Source organism: Idiotropiscis lumnitzeri, chromosome 17 (genome assembly GCF_059441095.1).
Source record: "Idiotropiscis lumnitzeri isolate Australia: NSW breed Sydney's pygmy pipehorse chromosome 17, RoL_Ilum_1.0, whole genome shotgun sequence".
In the NCBI taxonomy this organism is placed as follows: Eukaryota; Metazoa; Chordata; class Actinopteri; order Syngnathiformes; family Syngnathidae; genus Idiotropiscis; species Idiotropiscis lumnitzeri.
Window position 1 is genome coordinate 6098965 of NC_142407.1, and position 19281 is coordinate 6118245.

General features: G+C 41.7%; 1 protein-coding gene across 3 annotated transcripts in view; it reads right to left on the minus strand.

Moving 5' to 3' along the window:
* Nucleotides 1-3732: 3732 nt before the first annotated feature.
* Nucleotides 3733-19281, minus strand: part of LOC148319853 (cell adhesion molecule 2-like) — a 200527-nt gene continuing 184978 nt past the window's right edge. For all 3 annotated transcript variants that reach the window (XM_088279664.1, XM_088279665.1, XM_088279663.1), the window contains 2 exons: nt 6640-6762; nt 3733-5736 (listed from right to left, as the gene is read on the minus strand). In XM_088279664.1, the coding sequence (XP_088135790.1) occupies nt 5618-5736; nt 6640-6762 (242 nt within the window). In that variant the 3' untranslated portion in view covers nt 3733-5617. The remainder of the gene's footprint in view (nt 5737-6639; nt 6763-19281) is intronic.

The following is a 19281-nucleotide window of genomic DNA, read 5'->3' on the forward strand; positions in this document are numbered from 1 at the left end:
CCAGTCTTGTTTTGTTTATTTTTTTTTTTTAAACTCCCAATCAAAATTCCCCTTCACTCCCATGTTGTTCGGCTGCAACAAAAAGGCAAACTAAATTGCAGAGTTAAGAATCTGACACGTTGTGACATCTTCTTCATTCCAGGCAACTTTGGCCTTCCTTTTCTTGTGTTGTTTTGACAGCCAAGATGTTCTTTTCAGATAAATTCAAGGTGATTAATTTGAATGCATAAATGTGGTTTATTTAGTTATTTCAAGAGGAAACCTCGCCAAGCAAATAAAAGATAAGTGATTAAAATCTCCATATCAGCGCTTACAATTAGTAACATGAGTGATGATCCATGACATCATCATTTACGTCACAGGATGCTAACTACTTTTTATGTATGTGAAAGTGTTTGGTCTTCTTTAAATACTGCATTTCCAAATAATTTACTGAGAGACACTTTGGCCAAAAAGAAAAAGAAGGTATCAGGCAGATGTATTGGCAACTATTTATTCAACAATTCAATTTCATACATGAGAAGGAACCTCTAAATCAAATAAAACAATCCCACAGACAATGGGAGAAAACACACCTGGGTCAAGGTGCTAATGACACCATCCGGACTGCCCAATATAATATTAATAATCAGAAAAGTCGTGATTTCACCAAGAAGCTGCACTAACATGTCTCTAGCTGGAACGCTGACCTTCAGTGTTGGCAGCGTAGTGAGTGACAGTGCAGCACAATTACACACTCAATGATGTCAAGATGTGCACTTACCAACAGCTGGAATTGAACAACATGGTGAAGAAAGTTGAAATTTGGCTATATTCAGCTGCTTTCCATTTCACATCTTCTTTCGGGTCATGAAACATTGAGGAAAGATTGTAGGAATTACTTAAGTTATTGTATTAATATTAAGTGAGATATTTGTTGTGGAACAGAGGCCTCACTTTGTACCAGTTATTTTGAAAAAAATAATAAAATAAATAAATAAACATACCCTATCTGGGAAAATTAAACCAATTATACCTGAGATGCAAAAACAAACAGCTGGAATGATAATATCAATGACCAGTAAAGTATTCAAAAAACAAAAAAAAAACAACAAATATACTTCATGTGTTAAGGCCATGATTTTCTAGTACCAACTAAAGTCAACAAAACAGTGACTATTAATTAAAATAAAATCAACAATTCAGTCCAAAAGATGAATCACATATTGTCTGAGATGGTTGTGTGATGCAGAATCAAGCAGCTTTGGACGTCAAAGTCATGAGTACATGAGAGCCAGAATTATGTGCCCGAATTTTAGAAAATAATGACAGTATTTTTGCTAAAAAAAAAAAAATGCTTGATGCATGATGATGGCGTAACTTTGCGTTGCTCCAATAACATCATGCTAACCGGGTCAATAAAAGGCCAGGGATGACTCATGGAAATGATGCAACAGAAAGTGAGGGGGCAAGAGGTTTAAAGCTTCATTTGAAAATCCACAAAGTACAGCAAACTGAGCACAGATGTGAGAGAACTGCACTTGAACTCATCATTCAAAGTGAGTCATCCTGTTCAAATGACAAATTGGGAGGAAAAAGGATAACTCACCATAGCCATGTCAGAAATTATTTAAATGTTAAAGTAGCAAGTAGAAAGTGTAATGCCTTAAATGAGTTTAGGGCACACATTGATTATCATTAGCCTAAAAGCATAACTACGAAAAAACAATTTTTCTTAAGTTTTGTCACAGCATATTAAAATTGACAGAGGGGATTATGCGATTTGGCTAATATTTTCGTGTCTGATAATAAAAAAATGGAGTGAGTACAAAAACGAAAAAAAAAAAATCCTCTACAAACACGACAACTACGTCTACAGCCTGTAAGTGCAACGTCGTGTCACGTAAACATTTAAAAGCAATGCTTGACGCTTTTAAATCAAGAAGCCTCTGCGGCGAGAGGCAAAAATAAAAGCAGATTTATTGAAAGTTTTGCAACTTGTGACTCACGTCATCCTGTCTTGTCTCCAAAACATTACACAGAATAAATGGATGCGTACGTGCATGTTGTATCATGTTGATGAATAGACAGAAAGGCAGTGAAGAGAGATTTGTGGCTCTGAATCCATCATTGACACACAATTGTGCCTTGGTGTTTGCCAACATTTGAAAGCAACAGCATGTTTTAATTATTGTGTAAAAGCTTGAACATGATGGCACACTGGCTTGAAATGAAGAGATGGCCAGATATGTCATTGCCACAGTAACCTCACATTATATCAACTGTAATATTGGTGGACCAGCCTAGCTTTCCACTGCGCAATGAGAAGCGTTAGCCATGAGCTAGCTTGTCAACTAACCAGCAAGCTAGCTTGTCAGCTAACCAGGGCTCCTCTTTGGCTGATGGAGGGCTCATCAACTGTGTCACCGCCTAGATTGGGAATTAAGAAAAGAACCACAAAATCTGTTCTGTACATTGTGACATCCACGGAAAATAATTTTTCGGAATGTAGGCAGAGCTAGCTAGCTAACTGCGCGCTGTAGTGGTAAAACTCGGCCAATAACTAAGTAACTTACGACTGCGCTGGTTCAGCCACGCCCCAAAAATCATGAAACCTGATATGGCGAATATAAGTTCATCTCAATACTAGTACATAGTTCTTTTGATTTATTTGCAGTAATTATCTTCACACATGTTTAACGTATTTAGAAACAAATCTCAAAATTCACTTTTTAATGACTTGAAGGTTCAGCCTTCTTTTCTGAATGCGTGTTAAAAGAAGTTACATGACTCAAGCAGACTCACATTGAAAGCAGTGAGACTCCTGTATCACAATACGTGTCGAGTTTTGCAACTTTAAATCAGACTAAGTAAGAATCACACCAGAATGATGACGTTTTCCTCAAGCCAACCTTAACGTTACAGACTAATCGAACACAAACAGCCGTCTGCGTTACTCAGAATGCGAGTGTTGTTATGTACCACACAAGGAGATGTTTGAGTTCACTCAGCGACAAAGACATTACTTACTGACCGAATTTGCATAATGCTGGAAATTGGTCACCAAATAGGAGACAGCTGGGCCAACTGTTCCATTGCCCTTGGTAACAATTTCCTCCATCTTGCTCGGTTAATATACTGCTTGCTCAATGTCTTTTGCACAATAGACGACGTGACTAAGTCAGCCTCTGACTTGCTGGCAGGCAAAACAATTGGATTATTTTAGTTTTTCAATTTTTGCAATCTCAATCAATTTATTGTTATATTAATGAGTTCCATACCCGTAGATGGGAAATGGAATCGATCATTCAGCGTTTTGTTGAATGTGTGGAATAGATTTTTGGTGAGTCGTGTTGATTTTGGTTAGACATGTCTAGGAAGAAACGTCGATGTCTTTTTGTAACATGTTTTGTCTGGTGGTGTAATGTGAGATTTTTGGCATGTAGAATACGTGCCTTGGCGCAATGAAGTGTGGGAAACACAAACACATTGCATCAGGTATGGGGGTGGCAAGCTACATCCTTACACCGCAAAATACACCACTGGCATTGAAACAGGATTTCAGAACATTGGGAGAGATTATTGAAAATAAAAATAAAATCAATTGATATTTGCCACATCATCAAGGTCATGTGATCAAATACCCATCTATAATAAAAAGCCACGAATACTTATCACGTTATGAAACATCCTTCCTGTTCTCTTAAATACCTCTTCAAATAATTTAAATAGGAAAAGGAGACCAACAAAAACTTTCAGATGTTTTTCCCAACTTTAGTTTCCCACATATTATTTACATGCCTTGTGCCAAAAGAAAATGTGCCAAAGTAGGTAAAAATAAAAAATAAAAAATAAAATAAAATGAACAAAACAATTGATAAAGTTGCTAATATACAAAAAGATTACAGAAGAGCTGGAATTCAATAGCAATTTTCACAATCAAACACGTTTTAGCAGACACATTACACAGCAGGGAGTTTAAAACCATTCAAAGAAAAATATTGGATTCTTTTCCTGTGTTTTTTTTTGGAAACAAAGATTTGTCTGCTGACCACTGTCGAAATGAATAAAAGTAGCACACATGGCAAATGAGTTCTTTAAAATGGGACACACTGACTCCATCATCTTGTGCTTTTCTGTTTGTCCATCAATTTTGAGAAATAATGTATATCCTCTGAGTGATGTTGAGCAAGTAGTGAAATGTGGACGTCGTTGCTAATTGCGAGACATGATTATAGGAATGAAGAGTCTGTTCTCACAAGAATTCAATTGGATTTTGTATGGAAAGCAACACAATGCATTTATGACTTTTTTTATTTTATTTTAGTGCGTCCCTGTAGGGTTACAAAATGTAAATATTTCACGTTAACATGCGTGTCTCTGCGCACGTCTGAAGTGGACTTCAAACCGGTGCAGTGACACATGTAAATGTAAAATACTCCATTTTGAACATCCTTGAACTTCTTGTACTTCTCTCTTTTAAAAGTTAAACTGTGTGGTCAATTTAAAATAATAATAATGAAATAAAAAATAAAAAATTCCACCTGCTAGTTGAAGTGCACATCAAACAGAATTTACAGAAATTAAATGCATTGATCACCAAATCCCTGTACATAATGTAACTAATCCACTCGTTTCAACCCTAATTTTACATTTCTCTTGATCTTTTTTTTCTCTTCTCGTTATGACATAAAGGATTTTACTAACTTAAATACACTTTATACAGCTAATCGACCTGCGGAAAACAAAAGAGGCCGTCGAGTTCAGGAATATACACGAAAAGTAGATTGGTATAGCAGATTTAGAAAAATGCTGTCCTATTCTTCTCAATGGATGAAATGTCTCATCTAGCATCGTTTGCTAAATTTTTGGTGCGTATTCTCAGCTCTAAACAGTAGCACACTACACCCCCACTCTACGAACTACACACGTATCTGGGCAACCTTGCTATACGGGAACCACACAAAGCCTCCTTCTTATCTTACATGGCTCGACGTTTTAATTACAAGTCTATTTAAAGAAGGAGGGATCATCTAAGATATTGAGTGTGGTAAGATATGTATAAGGCGCGAAACAGCACAGATCATCATGGAAATTAAAAAAATATTAACAATAATAATCAAAAGACACAATGCTGTGAGCTAAGCGATGGGATGATGGTCCGTCCGGGTGACCATCTAAAAAAGCATTTACATTGCTACTGACTGATACATGAAGGCATTGACACGAGTTCAATGGCGTCTGTATTTGTAGGCACCGTGTTGATGTGAGATATGTGTGTGTGTGTGTGCGTGTGTGTGCGAGGGGGGGGGGTTGTGGGTATGTGCGAGCATAAGGGAGTGGGAGGGCTTGTGGTGTTGTGTTCAGGTGTCTGACTTAGGGGGGTGTAAGAAGCAGTCATGGTAGATTTACAGGTTTCCAGGTTTAAGGGGCAAAAAACACGAGTGAACTTCAGCAGCGATGCCTGCGTAAAATGGCCGCCGAACGTTTAGGAAAAAGACGAAGATGAAGCCAAAAAGAGGGCAAACACTGTGGGGATCCTCTCTGTCTGTGCGCTGCCTCGGTCGCAAGTTGGAGACGAGGGGAGGGGAGCGGGAGACACAGAGGGACGGATGGCAAGGGAAGCGCCCTCTACAGTCTAGATGAAGTACTCTTTCTTTTCTTCGGCGTGCGCGTGGTTGCCCTCGGCGTTGATGATGGCCGTGTCGGCGTCGGGCGCGTCGTCCGCTCCTTTGGCCTCGTTTGTCAAATATGTTCCTGAGGAATAGCAAACAAGGCGCTTTCAAAGTGAACAAACTATGAGCTGCCTCATGTCGGGCGCTTTTCAAAAAAAAAAAATAAAGTCGCAACTAAAGAAAGCTGGACATTGTGGAAGTACAACTGGCTTTTGAGTAAAAAGAACTCTCTCTCGTCATTGATATACAGACTTTACAGTAGACAAGAGTAGGCTGAAAACTGCGGCAATGTGTCGGCCATGCTAGCAGGGGAGAGAGTCTCTAAGTTCAAATCTAATGGAAAATTTGGTTTCCCATAAATCAAAGGCCATCAGTTATACGTTTTAGCTATTCCATCAATTGTTCGCTGACAAGTTTTAAGTTGTAATAGAAGCATTCACCACTAGACGGCAGAATTGCATTTGCCCTGAATCTTACACTGCCATATAATATGTGAGTAGGCCTTATATTTTCTGTCAGATTTGGAATGTCATGCAGAAGAAAAATAGCACCTCAAGAATTTAATATAAAAATTCGAGAGCTGATTTTTCTGAGTTAACAAAAAAAATGCATTTTTAGTTCTTGCACTTAAAGTTGATTTGCTGTTGTGTCATCCTTGAATATTATAATTAGTTTTGAATCACAGTATGTGTGTTTTTTTTTTGTTTTTTTTTTTTATGAAAAGTGGATCTTTTAGTTGTTCATTCCTGATGAATAAATAGTATGTGGCTATGTTATCTTTGGCCAACGGGATTTCTTTACACTCTCACATGTCTTAAGGGATTCCAATCTGCACCAATCCTCATCTTATTTATTCTTTGTCCTTCACAGCAGCTACTGCATATGCCACCTGGAGATTGGCGGAGCACTGGGAATGTCGAATGGGGCAAGGGGGAGGTCAGTGTGCGCTTTGAGAGATGGACGACAGGGTCCACGGTTGTTTTACCTTTATGCCTGGCTAGGTATCTTCCCAGAACAATGATTAAACACAAGGTGACGAAGACCACCACAGCCACCACTCCCCCGATCAAAGCGTGGTCCGTGCCATGATGGCCCAGAGCGTTGGGATCTGAGGACAGACAGGAGGGAGATGGAAACGCTACGGTCAGTAAAGTGAAAGAGCAAATACTGCAACAAGAAATGAAGGGATTTTCTTTCCAGTTTTTTTTCCTTCTAATGACGCTTCTGAGGTGCTCGCTCCTCTCACAAATCTCTCAGGGAATAAAACACAGAGCGAGACAGAGCGAGACATTCAGCCGGTAAAAAGAAGGTGAAAAGACAACGACATAAGGAGGCGGGGATAAAAAAAAAATGGGAGTTGAATAATTCAGGAACCACCCACGGAGTCACAAGAGTCCCCAAAATGCAAACCTGGCTGGCAGTCACAAAGGTACACTCAATAAATCATCACACAGGAAATCTAAAAAGGACAAGAGTGATTGTTGTGAGCCGAATAGATGTGTGAAAAAGATGGACTAGGATCTTTATTATGAGGGTGCTCATATTACGTGAAAAAAAGTGGGGAAAAAATGAAGAAAAAACAAAAACAAAGGTGTAAGCACCAAAAACGCCTCAAACACCAAGAATTTTTCATGGGACAGCAATATGTCCGACAATCAAGGCGACATTCTTCATAGAATTGAGTGGTGGATGAGAATGAATGTTAGCGTCGCTAGATTTCTCTATTCTGATCGCTTAAAATAGTCAGACCAGCAGGACTTGAGGACTGGTTGCGAGGATCAAGGGCAACGGCGCAAAGTGAAACTTCATCTTTTTTTACCAAAATATTTTGTACAATTAAAGAATGTAATTTCTGGAGAAACTGCATGTGATGGTCAAAGTTGAAATGGTTTTAGTTGGTCAAAAAATCTGGACGAGGGGGAAAAACCCCCAAAAAGTATTAATTTCTGGCTTTTATTTTGGAATTTTGAAAAAAAAAATGATTGGTTTGAATCAGTCCACAAAAATATTTATTACAATGTATTTATTTAAAAACATTTGCATTTTTTTGCCTTTATTTTTTTTTTTTAAATTGCAGTAGGGATAAGCTTAACCATTTAACGATGCAAAAATAAAAAAAAAGAAAAAAGAAAATAGAGGAGTAAAATAAAACTGTAGGAGTAAGACGAACAGTTTAATGTTGGAACGATTTGACACACGAGTTGACTAAAAACCATAGTCCTGCTATTTATGTGGAATAAGAAGAAGCCTTCAGATGACTCACTTCACTGCATTTGGATACTTACAGTGCCAACTGTTGCATTTGGGATAAACATGCAGTCAGTGACCGCACCAAAGCATTACGATGTGGAAATAATTTTTACCATGAAATGCAGATTTTTTTTCTTCTCCGCAGGAAAAAAAATGTGTCATCAAAAAATATCCATAGACAATTTAAACATACATGCCTGTCGCTTTTCTTTTCTTATCCTCTTCCCTAGTTGCCCAATTGAACAGCTGGCTTGCATGCGCTCCATAAGCCGGTGTGGTGTGAATGACCGGGCCTTCACACTTCACCGCCTCCCAGCGGACAAACAAACGCCCGCAATGACACACACACGCACACATGTGTAAATACACACACAAGGGTGAACACACACACACACACAGGCACTTATCCGGGTTTCACTGTGCTAAAGTTCTGCATGGTCAGTGAAGCAAAGAGGGAAGCCATGTTCCCCCAATGGCTGTCTCTGTACCTCATTGTGGCACGACAGTGAGGACTTTTTTGCGCAGACACGCACACACATGTAGACATGAACATGTCACTATGGCCTATGAATCCCATCGCTTGACGCATTTCAAACATGTAGTTGCTGAATCACTTTGGAGAATATTGCACATAAATATACGTTTTACCATAATGCACTACTTCAGATTTGATCCTTGACAAAAAAAAAAAATTGATTATCACAACGAGCTATCACACAGTGGGTTTGATAAGCTTTGAAATATTTTTTTTTGTCACCTGGGCCATAATATGTCATGAAGAAAACAAAAGCAATATAATTCATGTTGTGAAAGGCAACCTACAAGGGGAGGCTGGAGGCCCACCTTGCCAGTAACAGACCACGGGAGGTGTGGCAGGGTCTACGGAGCATCACCAACTTCCGTGGCAGCAGCACGACCTCTGTAGACCCGAGTGCATCGCTGGCAGAGGAGCTTAACTGCTTCTTCGCTCGCTTTGACTCGCCCCAACCGTCACACCCCAGCACTTCAAGCTCCAACTCCCCCCCACTCATCGTAGAGGAACACGATGTGAGGCGCGCGCTCCTGGCGGTCAACCCCAGGAAAGCTACTGGACCCGACGGAATACCAGGCAAGGTCCTCAGAGCATGTGCCCACCAACTGTCACATGTTTTCTGCAGGATCTTCAACCGCTCCCTGGCTCAGGCAGTCATCCCCTCCTGCTTGAAAACTTCCACCATTATTCCTGTCCCCAAAAAGTCACCAGCCGTCCACCTGAATGACTACCGTCCTGTTGCTCTCACACCAGTCATTATGAAGTGCTTCGAGAGGCTGGTTCTCCAGCACATCAGGGACTGCCTTCCTCCCACTCTAGACCCCTACCAGTTTGCATACCGGGCTAACAGATCCACTGAGGACGCCATCGACACTGCTCTGCATGTTGTGCTGGGCCACCTGGAACGACAGCAGAGCTATGCAAGGATGCTCTTTGTGGACTACAGCTCGGCATTCAACACGATCATCCCAGACATCCTCGTCGCCAAACTGGACACTCTCGGCCTCCCTGCCCTCACACGCATCTGGATTAAGGACTTTCTGACCAACAGACCCCAGACTGTGTTGCTCGGCCCCTACACGTCCTCCACCCTCATGCTGAGCACCGGTTCCCCCCAAGGACGCGTGCTGAGCCCTCTCCTGTACGCCCTCTACACCTACGACTGCAGCCCGGCCCACGGCAACAACACCATCATCAAGTTTGCTGACGACACGACAGTGGTCGGTCTGATCTCGGAAGGTGACGAGACAGCCTACAGAGAGGAGGTAAAGAGACTGACAACTTGGTGCAAGGACAACAGACTGCACCTTAACTCTGCTAAAACAAAGGAGATTGTCGTCGACTTCAGGAGGAACAAGACGCTGCCGCCCCCCCTCTGCATCGAAGGCGTGTGTGTGGAGAGGGTCCACACGTTCAAGTTCCTGGGAGTACAGATCTCCGACGACCTTTCTTGGACTCACAACACCACAGCAGTGGTAAAGAAGGTCCACCAGCGTCTGCACTTCCTGAGAGTCCTCAGGAAATTCAACCTGGACAGGGAGCTGCTGCTGGCCTTCTACCACTCGTCCATTGAGAGCCTGCTGACGTACTGTGTCTCCACCTGGTACAGCGGCTGCACTGAGGCGGACAGAGTGAGGCTCCAGAGGACAGTCAAAACAGCGCAAAGGATTATTGGCTGCCCTCTCCCCTCACTGTCGGACATCTACACCGCCCGGTGCCTCAGAAGGGCTCTCAACATCGTCAATGACAATACCCACCCAAACTCACACCTGTTCGACCTGTTGCCCTCTGGCAGGCGCTACAGATGCATCAAATCAAGGACCAATAGACTGAGAAACAGTTTCTTTCCGAGAGCCATCTCCATACTGAACTCTCACACACACACACGAGACCACCCTAACCTTGCAAAACAGCATTGTGATGTGTTTCTATATGCCCTATTCAGTACTGAATTCCATTGCACTGTCTTCTTTATTTATCTAATTTATATATTTGTCTGTATTATTGTTGTATTGCACTGGAGAGGGGAGCCCTCTAATCTCGTTGCACACTTGAGTACAATGACAATAAAGGGATTTCTATTTCTATTTTTCTATTTCTAAATCGCTTTGAAAATTGTTTAGGAATTGGGACCGAAGATCATGTATGGACTATATACTATGACCCCCCAAAAAAAAAGACAGACTGAAATGTTTGGCTCAAAGTGAAAAAAATGAAAGTAGGAAAAAGAAAGAAATCCAGAATGGAAGCTTCCAGATCTCCACGGCTCCACATCACATCATCTTTTAATAAGGGCACATACCTTCTCTGTGCGATTTCACACGAGAGCATAGCAGAGCAAACTTCTTTTTCAATATTTATGGTGCTCTCCTTGTCGCTCAGCCGTGTTGAATAAATCAAAGCCGTTCGCAGCTTGTGTGAGTCACTGACTCCACCAAAAGTGTTCCTCCTCAAGCCGCCAGCTAAATCCCTCATCTGATGGTTATCAGCCTCTTTCAAGGGCTCGCTAACGTGACTCTCTACACAAGCGAGTTTGCTGGCATAACTGAAAACTGAAACGCCGTTGATGCTGCTTAAACGTCAATTTCTTCTTTGAATACAATTGCGGCGGACTTTAAAACTTTAGAAGGACTCAATCGCTTTGTAGAAAACAGTGGCCTGAGCCTTGCCTCGGTTAGTTGCTGCATTGTCTATTTGGAAAAATAAAATAAAACTCCTCCCCTCAAAGAGATGGGTCACAACAAAGTGCCTTTGGGGTTCTCATCACTCGGTCATCATGAAAATGTACCCCAAAATAGAGAAACTCTTGAGGTCTTATTAACAAAGAATACAGCGCAGCGATGTCTCTTTAAATGCGTTTCCTTCATTTCATGTCCCGCACTCTGCGCTGCGAACAAGAATGCGTGTAAATAGAGGAGAAATGATACTAAATCAAAATCCACACTGCCATCGTCAAATATTCATTGATATAAACCCCTTTTTCGATATTCTAACTATATTTACCACCATGTGCGCAGTAAGGCCAACATTAGCCAAAATGTTCACCCTGTCAGCAAGCACACATATTTTGCTTTGCATGGACATAGTCTGCTTGTCATGTCATTATCCACACTACTTATCCTGGTCAGGGTCACGGGAGGGTGCTGCAGCCTATCCCAGCTGACTACGGGCGAGAGGCGCACTACACCCTGAACTTGTCGCCAGCCAGTCACAGGGCAGGACAGACAGCGTCACTGAGTGGGAACCGAACCCACGCTGCCCGCACACAACTCAGGCGGATGTGACACTACACCATCAGTGACCAGCATAGTCCGCTTGCAGTTAGTTAAATCCAAAAACTGTCATACCTTGGCCAACATGCATTAACCTTATTGTGACATTGACTCAGACGCTGGCAAATATAGCATCCAAGAACACTATTTGAAGATGTGGGTGACACACTGAACACAAGATTATGGACACCTGCACAATCTAATGAGCTGTGTCAAAAATCCCGCCTGCACAGAGATAAGGCTCGATGAATACATCGCTGACTGAGTCAAATAATGAAAGGAAAACATCCGAGTTTTTTACATGACCGTGAGATAAAACACACTTTTGCAAGATTTTAGATATTTTTTATCTACAAAAGGTGCCTCGCTGCTCATCTGATGTTCGGTTTGAAAGTCACCTCGCAGGATTGCGTTAAAAACGGGAATCATTCTTTATCAAAGTTGGGCTGTTGCGCATCCGCTGTCTTCATCTGAAGAACTTCAGTGCAGTAATTTACCAAACAGAATTGTCCTTTGCGCTGGCATTCATCTGGCGAGGCTTAACACCTAAGCCTCCAACCATCAAATGTAGCATCTCCAAAGTCTAAAAACCACCTTAAACAAAGGCTTACAGAGATGGAGTGTCCTTGAGTCTCTGTCTGTACGATAAAGTCAGTATCATAAGGCAATAGAAGCAACCTCAGTTCATATATTTAACAAAGATTTTACTCCGATCTGATGCTAGTGATATTGCATGCAGTTTGGCTGATAAACTCAAATTAATTGTGATTTTCTTGGTGAGGAAGGTATCATTGTCAGCCTTATTTTAAGGTATCGGTTTATCGTGAAGGAAGCCTATAACAGACACCGATAACTCTTTCTTGCAAGTAGTTGGTGCGCCGCAACACATCAGAGAAGCACTGTGTGCATATTAAAAAAACAGAAAGGTCTTTGTTAAGGATTATCTGGGAGTGTGTTGAGTCAAATGTCTTTACTCGTACTGATAGTGATTTGAAAAAAGTGTCCCTAATTTTATTTTTCAAAAAAGTCTCAACGCTGACGCTGAGAAAAAAAAAAAAGTATGCGGTTTATAGTCCAGAAAATACGGACGCTACGTTAATTTTTGTTGCACTAAAGGGCTACTAATTCATACGGAAGGTGCATGTTGCAGCAGTTGGTAATCAGAGAAAAAGTCGTCCAAAGAGCCCGCAGAGTCCACTAGTTCAATAAGTCAATGCAGCCCAACTTTTTGGCTCAGACTTGTTGAGCTTCATCCAACATCGTCTACTGCAGCCAAGATGGAGGAGTCGCTGCGGGCTGCATCAGAAGGACAAAAAAGACAGACGAGCGTGTAACATTTGAAGAAAGCAAGTAGCAATAGTCAAAACGTCACGAGCGAGACACGTGCAGTTTATATATAGTTTTTTTCTGTGTGTCCTTGCAGATTATTGCTTGGTGTCTCTGAGAGGATTAATTAGATTCTGAAAACAAATTACTCCTGCTAATCATTCAATAAAGCCCCTCACATGGTTGCGGACACTCTCTTGAATATTCAAGCAGCCAGACTCCCCCCCCCCCCTGTCCCGCTCTCACAATGAAAATGAAGTTATAATCAGAGTGAGATAATTAATCATATGAATTCATTAAGCCGAATGCGAGAATCAATCTATCACGGCGGCTCCGTGTATGGCGGCGACGATAACCTCTGCGAAACAGCCAGAAGAAGCGACAAAGGGATAAGATGAGCGTGGCACCCTCGCTAACTTGATCACAACTTTATCGCTGACGCTTCTCTGACAATTTCTGTCATAACTGTGTGAGTGGGATGGTTAGCCGGTTAACCGAGTTAAATGAAAAAGCCACAGAGGGACACGTCAAACCTGAATATCCTTTGGAGGGACCGGAGACGAAATAAAGCTTCATCAACAAATAAAAAGCAGACCTTCAAGTGCTTGAATGAATAGAGGGGGTTTATTACGTGTAATTCATCGCATGAGCCTTGAGATCTAATGATTTCTCTTTCCCTGTTCTACACTTAACTCCCAAATTGTTGCTATATTTCTTCCCCCCAAGCCAGTTAATGTGACAGCTCATCAATAAGCTGGCTCAGCAATAAGCGCAAAGACCTTTGCATTATGTTTTAATTCGTCCTGCGCCGCTCGCCGTTTTGTGGGGGAGCAAAAGGACAGAAGATTGTCGCTGATGTTTAATATTTAACCCCTTTCAAACGCTCGGATGCCACCGCGACTGGAACATAACCCTTCTGCTTTAAACACAAGTCGCCCGCCAAAGCGGCACCCCCGCGAGAGAAAATGTTATTTCTGCTGATCACACGTCCTAACCGTGCGCTAACGTCAGATCGATGCCAATTGAATAAAGCCGTTTGAAATCCCTCTGAGGAATGAAAATTGTCCTTTCTCTTATTGAGTTTTCACAACAGGTTTCTCCCTCGTCTAAAGCAGATTGAACACGAGTACCTGCAGAGTACACGCTTCACTTTTTGTCCTTCATGCTCAAAGTTGGCGAACAAAAACAAAAGTGTGTTCTGCAAAGACGGCTAACAGGAAGAGGGTGACGAGCACATGACATTTTGAGGTTGTGATGGAAGCGCGGGTCAAGAGGACCTCATTATATGGCACAGGAAAGCCTGTTCTGCTTACGCTACATTGTTTTGTATTTGATTGCAGCGTATTTATGGCAATGAAGTGGTTTTCAGTCATATTGTCAACGGTAAGTGATTAAATACAGCTTACGTACAAATTTGGGTGACCTCACTTCAGTAGGAATGGAACTTCATCCATGCAAATGAAACTGCGGTGCTTAACTTATTTTCTTGCAGCCGTACCATGAATTCAACATTCACTTTTATTCAATCCACTCTCTTCTTTGGGTTTCATTATTTACGGAACTTTTGTAACCTTTATTAAAGTCAGACTATTTTGCAAGGTAGATTTCACAATCAAGCATGAGCGTCATGAATATTTCATTGCCGGGGAAAAGACCCCTCGTCTTTAAATGCAGACGGCGCAACCCCGCAAGGAACAGACCCCAGAGGAATGCTGGTAATTAAACCGCCGCTTGTTTCAAGTCTTCAGACAATCCACATTGCATCCTGAACACACCGGGGCTCGAGATAAAGATCGCCTTGCCACACTGCAGCAACCCATTATTGATCCCATCACCTTTGACCCTTCAAGTGGACAACACGGAGCAACCAATTTGCACACCACAGAGAAAAAAAACTTTGCCAACTTGCTGCATTAATTCGCCTCTTAAGAATCAGTACCTACCATCAACTAGTGATGGGAACTCTGAAACCGAGACTGCGCCGCACGTTTCAAACCCGGAAATAAAATTACTGTTCTGACGCTCCGTTCAGTCTGGAGAAAAACACGTGACCTGTGACGTCCGAAGCAATAACTGTTTCATTCTCGAAATGGACTCTAGGAAACCCTAAAATCCAAAGACTGTGGAAAAAAACATTCTCAACATTTCTTAGCTCGACATTAAACAAGGTATGAGCCATTTAAATGTTTTTTTTTTATTTACTCAAAAACTGCCACAAGACACAAAAACATCTTTTTTAGTATAAAGAACTAGGTATCCAATAATTGTTTCCGTGTGTTTTACTAATGTTTTACTGTCTAAAAGCCTCTATAGTATTTGACTGCAGTTCTAGTTTCTCGCCAGCAGTTGTCGGTATCACTGAAGCTTGGAAGCTTCAAACCATTTTGAACCGATGGCTTCAAATGGTTCAATGATTCATAAAAGCTCCATTTGCCCATCACTTCCATCAACTACTGTCTGTATTTCCTGAAAAAGAAGTAGTAAGTTTATCGATCAAGGGATAATTTGGGATAATAAGCAAAGATACTGTATTGCATGAAAAGGTTGTGGCCAAAGGAGCGGGGACGCCCGTCAATCTACATGAGGGAGACGCAATTTGGGGTAAGGCCAGAATGGATTCAAGGCATTTCCATGTTTTGTGTTACAAGTGGCCACGGAATGAATTCAACTCTGAGCTCAAGGCATCACTTTGGTATCAGTCTAGTAGTGGAACACTGGCCGTTTGTAAGGGGATGCACATACAACATCTTGGAAAGTGCTAACATGAAAGGAATGAAGGTTATTTAAGATGAATTTCCAAACCTTCATCTGGATGTACTTTCTAAAAGCAAAGCATTAATTTGAAGATAAAAAAAAAAAAGCGTGCAACCCTGAACAGGAAAAGCGGTATAGAAAATAGATGAATGGAAGCTTATCAAGTTTGTCCGTATTGAGCATAAAAGCGGTGGTGTAAAACATCATACTATGGACAGAGACTCCGATGTAACATAACCTATCAGGTTTCTAGCAGCTTTCTCATATCGTTTTGGACATTTTAACAGCATGTCTCAAGTTTGAATACAACCACTGTTTGTGTCAAGGCCACCGGTGCAGTTTTTTTCCTACTTTTATCCTCCATTCCTTTCAGGTACAAAGGAAGAGAAGATAACTTTAAGTGTGGATGAGCTTTATTTCAGTTCCTCCACAGGCAGAAACACGGGACATGAATAATTGCAGTTCTCTCCGGGGGCAGGCCCTGTTCTTAACACCGGGAATGGCCAAAGGAATACTGATTGTGAGGAATGCACAGTAAATATTTCAAATAAAGCCTTGTTGCGCGTGATTACCAATTTCAGCTCGGTGAGGTCACGGCTAATTTGCAAAACTAGGAAGAAGAATACGGCGGAGAGGTGAGCTACCCTGCAGAGCGAGGATGTGTTTATGTACACTTTGATGACATTGTGCAGACCTTTAGTGCTTAGCGCAAGACGTATTATTGCCATTAAGACTGACCGGGCGCATGCTCCAGCGCTTAATCAATACAATGAATCACAGGCTACACTTCAGGCATCAGTCTGGAGTCATACGCCACAGATTAGGAATCTTTATCTTTACTGTAGCTACACCCCAGAGGTCAACAACTGTCACGAGGCACGGTGAAGCTAATTAGACTATTTGGAACCATCAAGTCTTCTATATCAAATATTTATTTGCTAATATTCCTACAACATTGAATAAAAGGCTGCCATTCACTACGTGACTCCACTTATTCACCAACCACTAATATTTGTGTCTGAGCTGTATTAAGACTAACCATGTTCAAAGCCAAGTTCATTATACGTATGAAATGCACAAACTCGATAAAGCTGCCTTGCCTTGCCTCGCAGTCGAGAGATTCAGCTCAGGTCTTATTGTGTGAAGCTTTCAAGCAGTTGGGCTTTTCTGAAGTCTTCCGGCTTCCGACCGCATTCCAATAACATGCATGTCAGGTTAATTGAAGAATCGAAAGTCCATAAGTGTGAATGTGAATGGTTATTTCTCTTTATGTGCTCTCCGAAAGACTGGGAACCCATCTGAAGGTCTTTCTGGTCTGATCTATCCGAATGATTCTTAATTCAGCAATTGTACAAAATAAAAATGAAATCTTGGTTACAGTGCTGTATATTCTGCAGGAATTTTGGACAGGCGACGTTTTATTGGTAGGCCGAACACTGACAACTGAAGACAAATTAAAGCCACGCTTCACCACAATTTCTTTTTGAGTGTGATACACTAAATATGACAAAATAGAACAAAAGCTTTTGATAATGCAGTCTGTTCCAAATAAAACGAGCAAGTAAAGAAAGACTGCAATTCCTCAATTAATGACTGCCAGTCTTAGTGTTAAATATCACTGAAACTTCCGCAGTCTGCATCTTCATTCAGCATCGCTGTTATTGTGAAGTCGCTCTTAGTTTTAGGCCTAGAACTTCAGTTTTTTGGCACTTTCCAATGAAGAAACGAAGCGAGACTTTTAATGTGGCGTCTGTTCAGTTTTTACAGACCCCTTGCTGTGAGACTGGATGACTTGTTTTGGCAGTCAATACAGAAAAATAATTCTAAGATGTGACTCCAACCCAGGGCTCTTTATCAGTGAATCTTCATAAATTAAACACGAACGCAATTTTAAGCAAGTCCATTAAACATATATTTCAAATAACGTAAACCATGCCAAATCTTTGCGCTACATGGTAAATGGTGGCTTGCTACATGATAACCAGCATTGTTTTATTCATCGTGGGTTGAAAAATAGGAGAAAGCTGTCAAAAACTGAGGAGTGGAATGGATGAAGCAGATAGTCAGGTGTATTATATGCTAATATCCCGCTTTACGAGCTTCAACGTTGGGCCTACTATATGCCTTCAACACAGGTGGACATCTTTATTAAAAAGACAAAACATCATGGGGCTGGAAGTGTTCCATGCATGTTTGCTTTCATCTTGAGCCCGTGAAGGGAGCTGGTAATAAATCAAGAAGACACATGAAAGCAGATAGCGCAGCATCCCGCGACTGGGGACGCATTGAAGGAGTCTGATATCGAGATTCCCTCACGATACACGGAGATGCTGCGCCCCTCTTGTGTGTCAGCAGAACACAAATAGACATCAGAAGCTGATGGGGAATATTCAACATTGTGTGGAAGCCTTTAGAGAGACGGAACGTGCAGTGGAGAGGAAGCCAATGACACTGAAAGAAAAGGTTTGAGTGAGGACAAAAGAGGAGCTGCAGAAAGGAAGGCACCGGTGAGCGTCTCACGAAAATGGTTACATCAACTTTGAGGGTCAGCGAACTCATCTGCATATTGCTTATGCAGCACCTAAGTTTTAAATTGATACGTCAATCAAACGCGACGTCTCGTGTTACCGTATCAGACATGGAGCCGTGTCAGCGTTGTTGTAGTGGGGGTGCAGAAATAAAATCAGCAGGCAAACACTCATTCCAACAAACAATGGTAATCCATTACATTCACAGCTTTCTAAGGTGGTTTTTCAAATGAGGAGAAAAGAAATTTGTACTGCATAAGTACATAGAAACGTGTATTGCATCATGTAGCATGCAAATATTTTAATTTCTCTCAGGGCATCTGTCCGTCCATCCTTCTGTCTGTCCGGCCATCCTGTGCATCATTCCTTCTGTCCGTCTGGCTTTCCGTCTGTTGGGCTATCCTCCCATCTGTCGGTCCGTCAGTCCATTGGTCTCCCTCCTTTCATTTGTACATACAGTACATCATCATGTCTGTTAGTCAGTCAGTCTCACAGTCCTTTTCCAACCATCCGTCCTTCTATAGTCCGTACGCGCGCCGATCTGTCCACTTGTTCAAATCTGCAACAGACCCTCGTTTTTGTTTGTCCCTCCATTTTTATATTGGTCTACAGTCCAGCCGTCTATAAGGACCAATAGCTAGGTGTCAATGAACAGTGTCCATTGGGCATATTCCAACAAGTTCTATTATCGTAATGACACACTTGCAGTTGGCGTTCGTTATTATGATGAATAAAGTTGTTAACGCGCAGTTGTCGTATGTGGATGCATTGATTCAAATAGCAACGATTGGGGTTTGCCTCAAGACGTTAGCTTTCGGCTAACGTTGGATGCGTCCGCTAGCTTCCACTGCTCATGGGTTAGCAGTGCCGTAGCCACTGGCAGTAGAACGCCACATCTGCGGCGTGTTTTAAAACATACATTGCAATTATCTACCAATTATCAACCTGCTTGAGATATGTGCCAT